We start from the raw sequence: 13,988 nt of genomic DNA, 5'->3' as shown, positions 1-13,988 counted from the left end.
CCACAAGCGTAGTGCTGAAAAAGCTGCACCACGCCATCATGGTGTCGAAACCTTGGCCGTCCAAGGTACCTCCAAGGCTGGGCCTGGTTGCGCGCGCCTGCAGCCGCCATGAGCGATGTTTTAGGGCCGCAGGCATAGGCAGTCTGCTGCTGTGAACGGTGTGAAAGGTCGTGCATGTTTTGGCGGCGTTTCTCGTAGCAATTGCGCTCGCATCCCGCTATCACGAGCAGCATTTCATGCAATTGGGGGAATCGACTCCGTTCACGCCAGGGCTAGAACTATCTCGCCCCGAAAGCCGTCATGTTTGAGCCGCTGACAGACGACAGGACATGCATGATAGACGCACGATTTCGGCACCCCCGCAGCGAAAATGCTCTGCTGCTGCTTGTTGCTGCTTTCTGCCGTGCAATTTCCATCTCGATAAGCCAAGTATCTAGTCGCCTACAGACTTTATCCGATTTTCCCTTGAACCACGTCCCTGTGCTCGAAAAGAAAGCCACCAACCGTATATACACCACCCTGGCGCATCCGGTAGAAAGCGCGTGTTGGTCACGCTAATCAAAATGCGTAGATTTATACCTAAAAATGGTAAAAATACGTTAAAGTGGCCGTGCGTATTACTTCAAAAGGTACAAACTCTGCCGCGCTTTCAACCGGATGCGCCAGGGTGGTGTACTTCCCAAGCAATAAGAAGAATCAACCAATCAGAATGCCACTGGTGCAACATTGCTCAGCCACGAGGTCTTTCGCCATAGCTGTTGGGCCTATTACATATCACCAGCAGAGACGGCCAGTTCTTGGGCTGTTAACCCCGAGCTTCCAAAACAACAACCATTGACAATTCCTCACTACTGCACCCCACCACTTACACCGATGTTGTCTAGCTTAAAAACGTACGAGTACAGCGATCTAAAATCTAATCTCCTCGCGGCCCCAAGATACCCGCCAACCACCACCACGATGCAAAAATTCTCCACACCCTCATGATTCTCACCGCGGGTGGGGAACCGAAAGAACAAAAGCTGCGTTGAGGAGATCGTTTGAACGCTATCTGTTCCTCAAAAATGCAATGAGTAACAAGAAGATATCACCGTCCTCAGCAGTGTGGCCGTGGTCGAAGATTGGGCAGCAGAGGGGGAAATCTTCACACCGACACTGGAGTGATAAACGTCTGTTTCGGTTAGTACGACTTACCACTTTTGTTTTGCCCTGTGCACTGCTGCACTCATTCTAGTCATTGTATTACAAATTTGGAAGTAGAGAGGCCTCCTGACCGTGGTACATACATCTGCAAAATAAAATCATATAGGTAATCGTATATATGCTCTTCGTTATCTTTTGTGTAGCGGGAAATAGCAATGTAACGAGGCTGGATTTGAACAAGAAAGACACTCTCTTGCCCACCTTCTTCCCCTATCCCATGACACTAACGTTACTATTGGCTACTCGAGATCTTGGCCACTCAGGATCAAGTAGTTTTACTAACCTTACGAGATCCATTCTGGTGTCGAAAGCTTAATTAAGTTGTGAGCGAGTATCTACAAGCTTCTGTCTGGACATATATCTAGAGCACCGTCTTTACGTTATTTCTCTATGAACATCCTACAAATATTTTTCCAATTTAAATACTTGCCAAATAGTCTGGAAGAATCAATACAAGTTGGAACGAATTATGCGTAGCTATCCAAATTGACTCATTAGTTTCTCAAAAATACCCTATATGGAAATCAATAAAACCTGGTCGGGAAATTGCTGATCTAGCAAATATGCATTGTCGATCACCTCTTCTAGAGAAATCAATGTAAAAACAATTATAATTACACTACTTCTCCCTCTTTCGCTTACTATGAAACAACGCTGGCTGGCAATTTAGCTACTGCAAAGGGTCCAAAGCTTGATAAATGAAAATATTGACGTGGCATAGTATGACGACACAGGATGACATTCGTGAAGTCAGTCATTGACTGACGTTTTCGTTGGGTATGTCTTACCGTTGAAACAGAGCATCCAAAAATGACCATGAGGGAGGGTTTTGCACAAATACTGCTCGTCGGTCATGATCTCATCTGATATCCTTACAACTCTCAAAGCAAGAATCAGATAAACCTGAACGGGACCACTGGTCCTGAATTGCCGCAAAAATATACAGTCTAGCCCAGCTTACCCAGACGTAGTAACCCCCCTCAATTCCATCATTCCTCCACAAAAATCCCCAGATACGCATCCATTTCTTTTATACAAGCGCCAGATAAAGCGAGCTCAACACACTCAGCCCCACCACCGTCCACCCCGTCCTTATAACCGTCTTAGTCGCATACCCCACCCCCAAATCCCATATCAAATGCCTGACACCGTTCAAACTGTGGAACGTAAACGGGAATGCTATCGTCATCTTCGCAGCCACCTTCGCAGCCAGCGGCAGCGATCCGAACGCAGCGACCAGCGACGGCGTCTCGAGATGCCAGCCCAGAGCGGGAGCGGCGAGGTATGCCAGGCCGAAGACGTAGAGACCGCCGGACAGCATGACGCCAGTAATGCGGTTCAGCGAGGAGGCGTACCAGGTTATCTGGGGTTGGTAGATGCTAAGGTGGGGTGAGACAGGGCGTTGCAGGCGCTGCTTGACCAGAATTTTTTCAGCACTGGATTCTGGGGCGTGTTCGGTGGCTACGAGTCTGTGTGCGGTCAGCATTGGCTGCGTTGACCGTGCAATTGAGGTGCCGTGAAGGTAGTGGGGGATGGAATTGAGGAGTCGTACCTCTGCTGCATGAAGCGCCCCGCTGGTGAGAATTTGGTCAGGCCAGGTGCCGCGGCCCGGCGCAGCGTGAGATGGAGGGCTCGCTGGGCGGACATTGTGATGAGTGTCTGCCTGTAATGTCCTAGAGGGAGAGGGGAGTGGTGACGATGTCAGGTCGGAATGGTTCCTCACCATGACCTGCTAGCGGCGAAATGGCCCGAGGTCGGTTGTGCGCCAATCAGCACACCCCCAATTGTTATGTCGGCTTCGAAAACTCAACTCGCGGCTTTCCTTTCTCTTCTCTTCCTTCACATGCAGCCTCAACGCCGTCACTTTCCACCGCAAGGGATGAGGACGCGGCGGCTATCTTTACTTGTTGGCATTCTGTTGATGAGTGTAGATATGGAGGCTTCTAGAGGGATGAACCCGTCGTTAATCGCGCATTACGTCGTTTCAATGATTCGGTGCGTTTCATATCCAGGGTAACATTGACTTCATGAAGTCAGTTATACAGCTAGAGTTTGCACTTTCTCCAGATGCATAAACAGCCTTATCAGCCATGGTATATGATTACCTACAATATCTCCGCCAGGCAGTTCTTGAACGGCAATATGAGTCTCAGTGTGGAAGCTTTTTCAACAAATTGTGGACGAAAATAAGGGTATACAGGAAGAGCTAAAGAAAGCATCCGAAGCGACTTATTTTGCTCTTCTAAGTAAGGTTGTTAAGCTGAAATGAAGTTCTATCCTAATGCCCTTGTCCGCGTGCCCCAATATGTATTGCATACGGCCTAGAAATATTGGACAGCAAGATGGCACAACAAGTGTTTGTATTAGCTTAGAAGATACCTCCAATAATATTAGCATGATATGCCTAGAGTTTGACTACATTTAATGTATTAAAGTACTTCATAGACGCTGCAAATGGAGCTCGAAAATTATCTTACAACTTGACTTGGCCCACAGTCCACAATCAGATGCATTTCCATCAACTCTCACCCCCCGATCCTCCACCCGACATGCTCCTAATTCGACAGAGGCTTTTGGCAGCTTGTTTTGTAATAAAACAAGCAAAGTAACTTGTCAGCATTTATAGAAGAAATACACAGTAATCCCACCACTCCGGTATATTTTGCCCAGGATGGGCCTTCTCGAACAAATTGGTTCCTCAGACCTCTCTCTGCCACCGAACTCATATATCTACAAAATACTCTCGACCGCTCGCAGATATGACTCCATCTCATATACGGAAACCAGTGAGCTCGCTGCGATCTCCTCAGACGATTCTCTCCGCTTCTTCGACACGTCCTCGCTCAGGTTATCCCCGAACGGACTGCTTAAAAATGTGAATAAAAGCGTCACGTGCCTTGAACGATTCGACAATGAGGGGCACGTATATGCTACAGCAGGAAGAGACGGTCTTATTCGCTTTTGGGATAAGCGGACCATGTCTCTTGTCATGGAGCTCCAGAGCCGTTGAGTTTCCTGTTTTCGCCGCAGTACTCAAGAAGCTAACAGCGCTATCACAAGTCAGCTAGGAACCAGCCTCTTTCCTCACTTGTATGCAGCTCTAGCAAGAACGCCGTAGCTGCAGGGGTTGAGTTGGAAGGAAATGGCCCTGGCGATGCGCCTGTATTCGTGTGGTATCCAACCCCGAACTCGGAACCCTGAGCTGTGATAATATACTACACTAACCATTGTACCAGGGATACTAGAAATGCTTCTTCGCCAAAGGTTGAGTTCTTAGAGAGCCACACAGATACGATCACAGAGCTTCAATTCCACCGAAGCGAGCCATCCCTGCTGCTCTCTGGTAGTACTGATGGACTCGTCAATATCTTTGATATCGCAAAGCCCGATGAAGAAGAAGCGCTCTATCAAGTTATTAATCACGGGTCAGCCGTCCACCACGCTGATTTCCTCAATCCGAGCAATGACATATACGTTCTCGGCACTGACGAAACACTATCATTCTACGCACTCCAAGACCCGGATGAATCAGCTGAAGAGCCAGCGCCGAATAATTACGGCGATGTGAGGGCGAAGATGGGGTGCGAGTATGTTGTGAAAGTGGTGTGGGTAGATACTGAACCGTATCTCGCTGTTGGAAGTCATAGGTATACCGAGCTCTGAGCCTACAATAGGAAGCTCCCGTTAACTATGCATTCTCTCAGCTCTCAGCACCTCAACTTAGTGCCACTTCAGCAGCCCTTCCAATGGGTGCAAGGTCCGGATGGGGGTAAAATACCTGAAGATATCCGGCTTAATTGGACCTACGATCTTTCTAGGAGTACCCGGCTTCCGGGTGGCCATGGTGAGGAGATTATTCGAGATGTCTTCTCAGATGTCCATGTTAGTTCTCTATCACATTTCCTCACCCTGGTAGTCATTTGGTTGCTCACTCCTTGTAGAGCGGTACCGCATTTACATGTGGAGAAGATGGCCAAGTTCGAGCTTGGAAGTTCCCACAAACCGAAGAAATGGATGTCGAGCCAGAAGAAGAGTCCAATTTTGAAGGATATGAGGTGCCCCTCGAATTTCTCGTACAGCAGGCCGCCCCGAAGGAGAGAACAAAGAAGATTGAACCAAAATCAGCCTCAAAGGGGAAGGAGAAAAAGAAGCAGCGGTACAATCCTTATTAGGATCACTATGTGAAAATTGCATTTTTAGAAAATAACAGCGTCCTGCAGATAGTCAGCAGTAAGGACGGCAGTTACTCAATACCGCGAGCTTACCTTCTTGCACTGGACCTTCTGGTTATCTTCAGAGGCTCCAGCACATTCTAAATATGAGTACGAAACTTTCAAGGGGTCAAACGTTTAAGCGTATACTAGATTCTAAGTCGTGAAATACTTCAACGCCCTTTAAAAAACCCCCAGTGGACAATATGAGATGCAGCCTTCCCGGCGAACTACTTATTTATATCAAGCTGCTCTGAGATATTCTCTATTATTCAAGTCACGTTCAGTCTTAGTCACTCTGCATGACCACCTCAGTTATTTTCGTAAATCACCCATGATTCGCTAACAATGACAATAGGGTTATGTGTATTACAATTGACTGATGAGACTGCTAGGTATAACAAAAATTTACAGAGACAGACCCAAGCCGCTCCTCTGAAACCGAGTATATCCAACCATCAGTATCTCTAGGCGATAACAGGCTAATTCCCTATACTACGAAAGCATGTCGAATCGCTCAATAGGTGCTCGATCCTCAGCGTCACTATCTTCGCTAGCTCCGCGAAAATCCAGGCTCTCCTCATCTCCCAAGTCTACCCCACCACCTCCTCGTCCTTGCAGTAGTAGTGACGCATGCCCATACCTTACCGTCAGGCCTCCTGCTCCAATGGTACCGCACAGACCTGATACCCCGAGGCGCGCTCCCCTTCACTCGCCCTCCTTACCGCACGGACTCAACGACGCCGCCGCATAGGCACCTCTGGTCAGCCGCTTGACTCGATGGTCACCGCAGCAGCACGCTCGCCCACAGTGCGTATATTCCTCACCCATCCGCGCAGGAACGAGCTCCGGTCCTACGCTGCTCTTGGGGGGCGTCTGTCTGGGCGGCGGAACTGCTTTGGAACAGTTGTAACGTGGTGGTATTTCGAGGCTCCGTCCGCTCCAAAAAGCCCGCGTTCGTCATGGTGTCTATGGCGGGCGTGATTAGAGCGGTGCGCACGGCGATCTCTGAGATATCGTGGCCAGGAGCAGAAGCAGCAGCAGAATATGAGAGGTGGTAAAGAGACGAGGACCGGGTGCGTCACCGACAGACTTTTTGTCTGCAGGAGCGGATTGTGAGTTTTCCCCGTGCTCCATATCGCTAGCCAGTTCATGGTATACGGAAACGCCGTGATTACCTGTGCTAATACCCGCGGCAGGAGCCCCAGAAGAATGGTCGGACTGGTCTGCCGCCCAGCGGTAGGCATAGGCCTGGTAAGTTGGATGATACCCGTACTTGTACGCTGCTGGAAAAGGTGCCCGGATCTCGTGTGCGAAGATGTATTCTCAAGCCACTTAGCCCCAGGCCGGTGCGTTTAGATGGTCTATGATATCAACAATATTGATAAGAAGTGGGTCACAGCCCAATAATTCTAGGGCTCCGACTGCGCAGTATCAGCCCAAATATAGCTAGTACAGTGGTATTTGTATAGTCCTAGCGGGGAAAAATCATCGATTCCTGGTAGTAGAACCAGCCTTTCATTCGGGTAGGTCGTTTTAGGGTAATAGTTCTGAAGAGAGGATCGATCGTGTGGATGTTTTCAAGTTGCCTGGAAGTCTGAGTGTTAGTGGTGTTTGGAATAGTGAGTGAGTTTATATAATGTTGAAAGTAGCAGTAGGGGGAAATGTAGAGGGAGGAGGTTAAAGCTTAGTACGGTGTATGTGCTGGCTATGGGAGCACGTTGCCAAAGACGAAGGTTAATTTTTTTTGAGTCAGAAGACTAAGCTATCATATCATTGAGAAGCGAGTCAAAGACATTGACTCCTACACTATCTCAGGCTGGAACACGGAGGTGATTGGCACCCGGCGTAAATATTTGATAGCAGTTGACACTATAGACTGTCGTGATATACGCCATAGTATAGCATTTGCTCCCTTAAGCACTGTGTATAGTGCCGGTTGCGGCTAAAGCAACGTGCTTTTGTTTTGCATCGGGATATAAGTGCTGGGGAAGAATAAAGTTTTTATTGGAATTTGTAGATGGTTGCTAAGGAAACAGTTCTTTGAGATGTACTCAACGAATTTTGGAGATCGACTTATTCACTCGTCTTGACCTCGTAAGGATTTTCAGGGTAGAACTCAACTACTTTTCTTTCCAAGTCAAACTCATATATCCCAATCTGACGATTTGTTTGAGAGTCTTTCAGCGGCGCCTGCAGCTTTGCTCTTTTGGCAGGAGCAACAAGCGCTGGCATTTCGCAGCTACGCTTGCGCGATAACAGTGGGGAGACATCATCTAGTGAAGATATCGGTGGAGTTGGAAGCGGTCCCGCCTGCTTACTTGGTTCTGTGAGCTCCTCAGCGTCCACGCGAATAATAACGGGCGCAGTTCCGGTAAATTTTCTACCGCTTCTTGGGTTTCTCGAAGACTCCTGGGTTGCGGGGGGCGATGAGGATTCCTGCGTCGTTTGCTGTGATGCACTGTACGTCCTCTCAAACCTAGCAATCCGCAGTGCCACCTTTTGGGCGGCACCATCTAGCTCTTTGCTGATAGTAGGGACTTTTCGCGCTTCATCAGCCATTCGACCTAGTTCCTCCAAGCAGACTGTATCTTGCCACGAACGATCTAAGTGTATCTTCTTGATACGGGGATGACGTAGCATGAAGAACTTCTCATTTTGAGGTTTGTCGAATCCACTTCCTAGGACTTCTGCGACGAACGGCTGCCTGAACGCGACGGTCATGGTTGTATCGTATCCATAGCTCCGTAATACGTTGAATTCTCTGAGCTCGCAACTATGCTCATAAGGGACAGAGCGAAATTGGCCATGGTCATTAAGAAATTGGAGATCTTGCCTTTGAATGCAGCTTTCCTGTTTTATAATGGAAACGACTTTGAAGACTGGTTTTGCTCCGAATCGGAGAGCTTCCTTGTTTGTCAGACAACCTAGATAGAAGTTCGTCCAATGGATATTCTTGAGGCCCGATTTCAAGGCCTGCTGAGCGTCGTAGCTCGCACCGACTACCGCAAAATCCGCAAAATCCCGATCGCCACCCATGTCCGTCATATAGTCCTTTTTCACTTTAATGAAAAAATTTGGATCGCCTTTAGTTCCTTCCAGCTGGAGAGAGAAGTAAGGGGAGTCCGCAGGTTTCAATACGAGACCCTCATACAGGTGGTACTGAGAGATTGCGAAGAGCTGAAGAAGGCTATTCTTTGAGTCGGGTCTGGAGAAGTCAAATTTCTTCCAATCCGACCGTATTGCTCGCCCGGCTTCTTCCTTGACAAGCTCTCTTAATGCATCTCGCCGCTCACTAAGAGGTCTCCGCATGATTATATCGTCATCAATCACGAGTACATCGAAGAAGACGATCATGAGATGTTCGTGTTCGTGGGCCCTTTGCGGGGTTAGATTATCTGAATTTTCATAAAATGGTCTGAGGTTAACTTACTGGGAATCCTGATTTGCCCCGATGAGGACTCCTGAGCGATATATATGCTTCCTGATCTTGTGAAACTCCAAGATCTTCTCTTCCTTGGACGTGTCAGCACTGATTTGCCCATTTATCACGAAGTGTCAGGACTATTAGTGGTTCATTATTTTTCGTAACTGTTCAGTAAATATGAAGACATACCTTATCACTATATACTACTAATTCCCCAATCACTATACACTTTCTTCGAAATCTGCAGTCCGACTGCCTAACTCGAAGGCTTTGTCGTATTGTCCTATTCGCAATTAAGGATCATTGCAAAAACATTAATCAAGAGGAGCTCGCTAACTTATGAAGTGCTATGCGGTCAATAGTGGAGTCTTTGCCACTCTTCGAGAATATTCGAAGATCATTCTCCCTGTTTGCTAGATCGATGTGCACCTCGCAATATTCTATAATTAGTTAGTGATTACTACGGAATATGAAATACAAACAGGAGGTTGCGTACCGCCGTCATACTTCCACTCTATAATCCAATTTCGGTTGTCGAGCATGTCAAAGCAGTTTTTCCAGGACTGTAAGATTGATCAGCAAACAAGCTTTTGTCCACCCATATAATATACTTACCCAAGCTTTACGGAAATCCGGACGTCCGATTTTCACGCCAACCACCGGATGAATTTTCTCTGCTGCTTCATCCCTGAGCAACCGCTGAGAGCGCGCGTCCGGTTTTGAATGGTATTGGCTTAGTGGCCCTTTTAGCAGCGCAATCGCCGCACCAAAGTTGTCTTGAAACTTTAGTAGCTCTGGAAGCAGAAAGTGGAATTCTCTCAACACCATATTTACGTCCAATACCACAAGCGAAAATTCTTTAAGTATCAAGCGGATCAACCATTTTACCTCCCAGGAGCGTAGTCTGATGAAGATACTCCCTAGCAGCTTTAATGGACTTTCTGAACCTTCCTGGGCCTGAACTTCCAGACTAGAGAACTTGCATTGGGAAGCCATTTGCTGTAGTGCGTTGTCAACGTCGTCCACAGTGACAGAGGCATTTCCTAGAGACGCATCGACATCCCTTTGCACACGTTCTGCACAAGCACCAAGATCACCGTTGCCTGCTTCGTTCCATTTGCTAAGCCGAGCAGTTTTTGCCTTGTTCAGTTGAAGACAGCGACAAACGATGTTCTCAAGACGTTTGGATCGAATCCCATAAACACGATCAGTTCGACGCTCTGGAAACAGCGTTGAGAGTATGGCGACTCCATTGGCATCCGGCGCATCGAGTGTGCTTCGATGTTGCGCGAACCAGTCCATAACGGTCTTCCTAGTCGCTTCCTGTTTCCGGGATTGTAGATCGTGGCACTTGATATTCTCGAGATTTTCGAGTAGTAGACAGATGTGGTTGAACTTGAAAGGCATGACGACGGAATATGAGTATCTGGAATTAAGAAATTATCCGAATTAATATATAATAGGGGTTTAAGATCTATCGAAAGAGAGGAAGATGATGATGAGAAGTAAATTCGTTAGATTTAGAGCGATAGACCTTCACTGCAGCGCACAAAGGTACTTCAAATCACAGAAGTGAAAGAGGTGATGCGGTCTCAAAGATTCCCACCGACCCTTTCACCCTGAATGATTCCTAACATATGGAATGGACGTGATTGATACCACAAAAAGCTTAGGAGGCTCAAAATCGACGTTTAACGACGGTCCCAAGTTCTGCCAACCGTATACTGATTTCCTAGATAGGCCTAGTCCCTGCCTGCCTGCCTGCCTGCGCTAATATATCCAAAAGGCCAAAAACCAGTGTTAAGAGTGAGCTTAGACAATCTTTCCGGTTCTTGAAATAATGCCACCGAGTAGGCGAAATCCTCGAAGCTGGCCTAAAACAAAGGGACTGCTTGAAACCAACGAGACTGCCGGTAGCTGAATAGACCAAGATTCTGATCCAAAGCCGTGCTACAATCCAAGGGTGATGGACGAATTCGACGACTCGTAGCCTTTTGAGCTACTCTCAATTATGGAAAATGGCCTTTTCAAAATAGGATATTTAGTGGTACGGGAACCGCACCACGGATGTCGATTTTTACCAATTAATGGCAATAAAAGTGAGATTGAGAATCCCACAGCCCAGCTATCAGTTAAGCTCAGGGTTTGCGATGGTCTTGAAAGCGGCAACCTCGCATAAAGGTTGAAACAAGGGCGACGGGACACTCGGGCAGAGGAGCAATGAAGTAGAAACTAACAAAAACGACGGTATGCCTCTATACCAATGAGACGGCAGAGCCCACAAGAAGGATGAATACCGGCTGATTAGATGTTGAAGCTCCACAGCCCGGCCAACCCCACCCAGCGCTATTCGGCTAGAGATCACGAAATGGGAAGAACGAGGAGTCAATGTCTAGGAAATGGGGGTTAAAAGTTGTTTGAAAAGAATACTCGACCAGCAGTGCTTCATGAGAAGGAGATTGACAGGAGGGGAGATCTCAGGAGATCGGGATGTTGTTGAGGCAGTTCTCTACGCGCCGAAATCGCGCCAGGGAGGCACGCTAATGCGCGCCATCACCTGCTTCATTTTATCTTGGTGGAGTTTGTCGCGTTTCTCGCTCTAGCCCACTTAGCTGTGTAACGTAGGCGATAGGGTAGGGTTATGACCGATGCCGTTGGGTCGTGCACGATATGACGGCGTGCACGACCCAACGGCATCAGGAAGGCGGTAGATCTACCGTCATACATAAAAGGTACAAGGGGGTAACACGAACGGGGCAGACGCCTTCCTTGCTAGTATCCCTTGGTACAACTACCCCTGAAGGAGACAGAACTTTTGAAAGAGGAGGATATTTATCTCGGACATTCTTTTAATCGAATCCTAGTCTTTTGTTTAGCTAGTTCCCGCTGCAAGGCGGCCCCTGCGGCCCACCGAACGAAGCCCCGGAGCCCCGATGGCTGCTTCGACCCCTGAACGCGTATCAGTAACACCACCTCTGGACCCGCCAGCAGCTCTACTAAGACGTATAAAGAAACCGAGCGCGAAGGTATAAGAGGCCTAGCAGTTGCTAAGGATATAAGCCTAAATATTAGCACAGTTTAAATAGTAGACAACCGCACTATAAACTAGACTATAAGCTATATAGCATATACTGCCTTTATTCCCTATAGTAAGAGTCTCTACCTCACCCAAATATAAAGAAGGAGGTATTAATTGTAACGAATTTTATCAACTTATCGAAAGCCTTAAAGAAACTATAGTATAGTAGAGCAATATTATCACAAACTAGAATAGCATTATTGAGAGCATTAGAAATAACCTTGTAGACATTAAATTGGAATAGCGAAGCTTTAAAAAGTAAAACGCTAAACTCTAAAAGGCTATCTGGTCCTTATAAGTGTAATTAAATACTCCCTTAGCTCTAATATAATTATAGGCATTAGTAGCAGCTAGTAGAGGCACGGTAGGGTTAGAGATAACCTTGCTATAAATAATAAGCGCTAGGAACCCTAAGGAACCTAATTAGTAGCTAGTAATAGACGTTAGCTAAGCGGGTAAAAAGGCAATAGAGAGGGTAGCTACTACTAAAGCAGTAAAGTAAACTATTGCGTAAGGTATAAAGGATGTTAAGGGGCTTATAGGAGCTATACTTAAGGACTTCCGCGTATAGCGAATAAGCGACAGCGCGAGCATTATTAGATTCTTGGTAGAAAAAGATAAAGAAGCTATATTTAGGTAGACGACTACTTAATGGCTTAAACCGTATATCCCTAGGGCGAGGCTTATTAGACCTAAGTAGTATATAGTTAAGGCAGACTGGGTTAAAGTACCTTTAGTAATGGATATTAATAGTGGAAAAGTAAGTAAGTTAGCTATGGAGCGCTTTAGGGTAGAGAATGGTGTAGAGGTATATATAATAAGATAGCTAAGATAACTAAGGCCGCGCGGCTAGCACGCGTTGGTGATTATTAAAGTGGTAATAAAGGAGAATATAGAGAAGCTGCTTACATTAGATAACGTGTTATTTAGGGAAGGCGTAATTATTATATTACCATTTAAGGAGCGACGCACCTCTATAGCATGCTATAAATATAAAAGGTTTAGATATAGGGCTAGAGACTATACATAACCTAATATATGCGAAATATATAGGCAGGAAGGCCATTTCTGGTATAAAACGGTAAATTTATACTGCGTAAACTGCTAGGGTCTTTACTAAGCCTTATACCGTAAATGCCTAGTATATAGAAAAGAGATAGATAGGATTCTTATATAATAGCGCTATAAATAGAGAACTTTGGATCCTTTAGGCGAATATAAAGAAGTATAGGGAGGCGTAGTATACACTATATAATAACGAAGCGCTAGCGGACTTCTACTTTATTCTAGGCTAGGAGCCTTACTGCTTTCTCTTAAATAGGGAAGTAGTGCTAGCTGGCTTAAATCCCTAGTGGATAAGGTTCGTCCTAATAGGTAGGCAGCAGCGGTATTCCCTAGTTAGGTTATATATCTAGGCATCTAGAGAGCTAGCAGCTATATAGCTGCAGGTAGATTTAGTAGATATTATGGCGGTAATAGCGCACGTTGGCTAAAGGAGACTTATAATTATATCGGTATATATTCCAGATAGATATTTAAGAAGAACTAAGGAAGAGAACCTAGAGGAGCTCTCTAGCAGACTGGAGATAATTAATAGGCTAATCTAAGGTAAACTATTACGCGACCTATATACCGAGGTAGTAATTATAGGTGACTTTAATTAGCACAATCTACTATAGGGAGGAAGTTATATTAGTACCATATTAACGCAGGAAGAAAGCGTACTAATTATTAACTTTATAGCGGATTGGTTACTCCAGAGCCTACTTTTAGTAGGAATACCTACGTTTAAAAGTAACGCGGGGCGAATATTAATAATTGACCTTATGCTTACAACCCTGGGCCTAGTAAGTAAACTAGTAAAGTGCGCTATCTAGGAGTATAAGTATGGATTAGACTATAGAGCTATCTATATTAGCTTCTGGGTTAATATAGACACGTAAGAGAGCTAGGAGAGGCTATTTATTAAAAATGCAAACTAGGATAAGATATAAAAAGACGTAGAGCAATAGAAAGAGATAGGATTCCCTATAGAAGATATAGACGAAATAGTTAACTGCCTTAATAG

At 46.1% G+C, this 13,988-nt stretch overlaps 4 protein-coding genes across 4 annotated transcripts; 2 read left to right on the top strand and 2 right to left on the bottom strand.

Annotated features, from left to right (window-relative positions):
* Positions 1–2,233: 2,233 nt before the first annotated feature.
* Positions 2,234–2,977, bottom strand: K441DRAFT_606325 (succinate dehydrogenase subunit C; the record flags this gene model as incomplete). The annotated part of the gene is made up of 2 exons (XM_067645398.1): positions 2,756–2,977; positions 2,234–2,672 (listed from the first exon to the last, which is right to left on the bottom strand). Exons 1-2 carry the CDS (start codon positions 2,848–2,850, stop codon positions 2,234–2,236), a joined length of 534 nt encoding a protein of 177 aa, XP_067506842.1. The 5' UTR covers positions 2,851–2,977.
* Positions 2,978–3,734: 757 nt separating this feature from the next.
* Positions 3,735–5,629, top strand: K441DRAFT_656105 (WD40 repeat-like protein). The gene is made up of 5 exons (XM_067647958.1): positions 3,735–4,208; positions 4,268–4,376; positions 4,440–4,850; positions 4,908–5,085; positions 5,145–5,629. The coding sequence occupies exons 1-5, from the start codon at positions 3,875–3,877 to the stop codon at positions 5,373–5,375; spliced, it is 1,263 nt and encodes a 420-aa protein (XP_067506841.1). The 5' UTR covers positions 3,735–3,874; the 3' UTR covers positions 5,376–5,629.
* Positions 5,630–5,770: 141 nt separating this feature from the next.
* Positions 5,771–6,382, top strand: K441DRAFT_656104 (uncharacterized protein). The gene has a single exon (XM_067647957.1). It carries the CDS (start codon positions 5,920–5,922, stop codon positions 6,166–6,168), a length of 249 nt encoding a protein of 82 aa, XP_067506840.1. The 5' UTR covers positions 5,771–5,919; the 3' UTR covers positions 6,169–6,382.
* Positions 6,383–7,490: 1,108 nt separating this feature from the next.
* On the bottom strand, positions 7,491–10,248 carry K441DRAFT_548154 (uncharacterized protein; the record flags this gene model as incomplete). The annotated part of the gene is made up of 6 exons (XM_067642947.1): positions 7,491–8,793; positions 8,848–8,930; positions 9,031–9,124; positions 9,179–9,281; positions 9,338–9,404; positions 9,457–10,248. 6 exons carry the CDS (start codon positions 10,246–10,248, stop codon positions 7,491–7,493), a joined length of 2,442 nt encoding a protein of 813 aa, XP_067506839.1.
* Positions 10,249–13,988: the final 3,740 nt, after the last annotated feature.

Source organism: Cenococcum geophilum, assembly GCF_001692895.1.
Source record: "Cenococcum geophilum 1.58 unplaced genomic scaffold K441scaffold_10, whole genome shotgun sequence".
In the NCBI taxonomy this organism is placed as follows: Eukaryota; Fungi; Ascomycota; class Dothideomycetes; order Gloniales; family Gloniaceae; genus Cenococcum; species Cenococcum geophilum.
The sequence above is the reverse complement of the archived record's forward strand: the minus strand, read 5'-3'. Positions and strand labels throughout refer to the sequence as shown.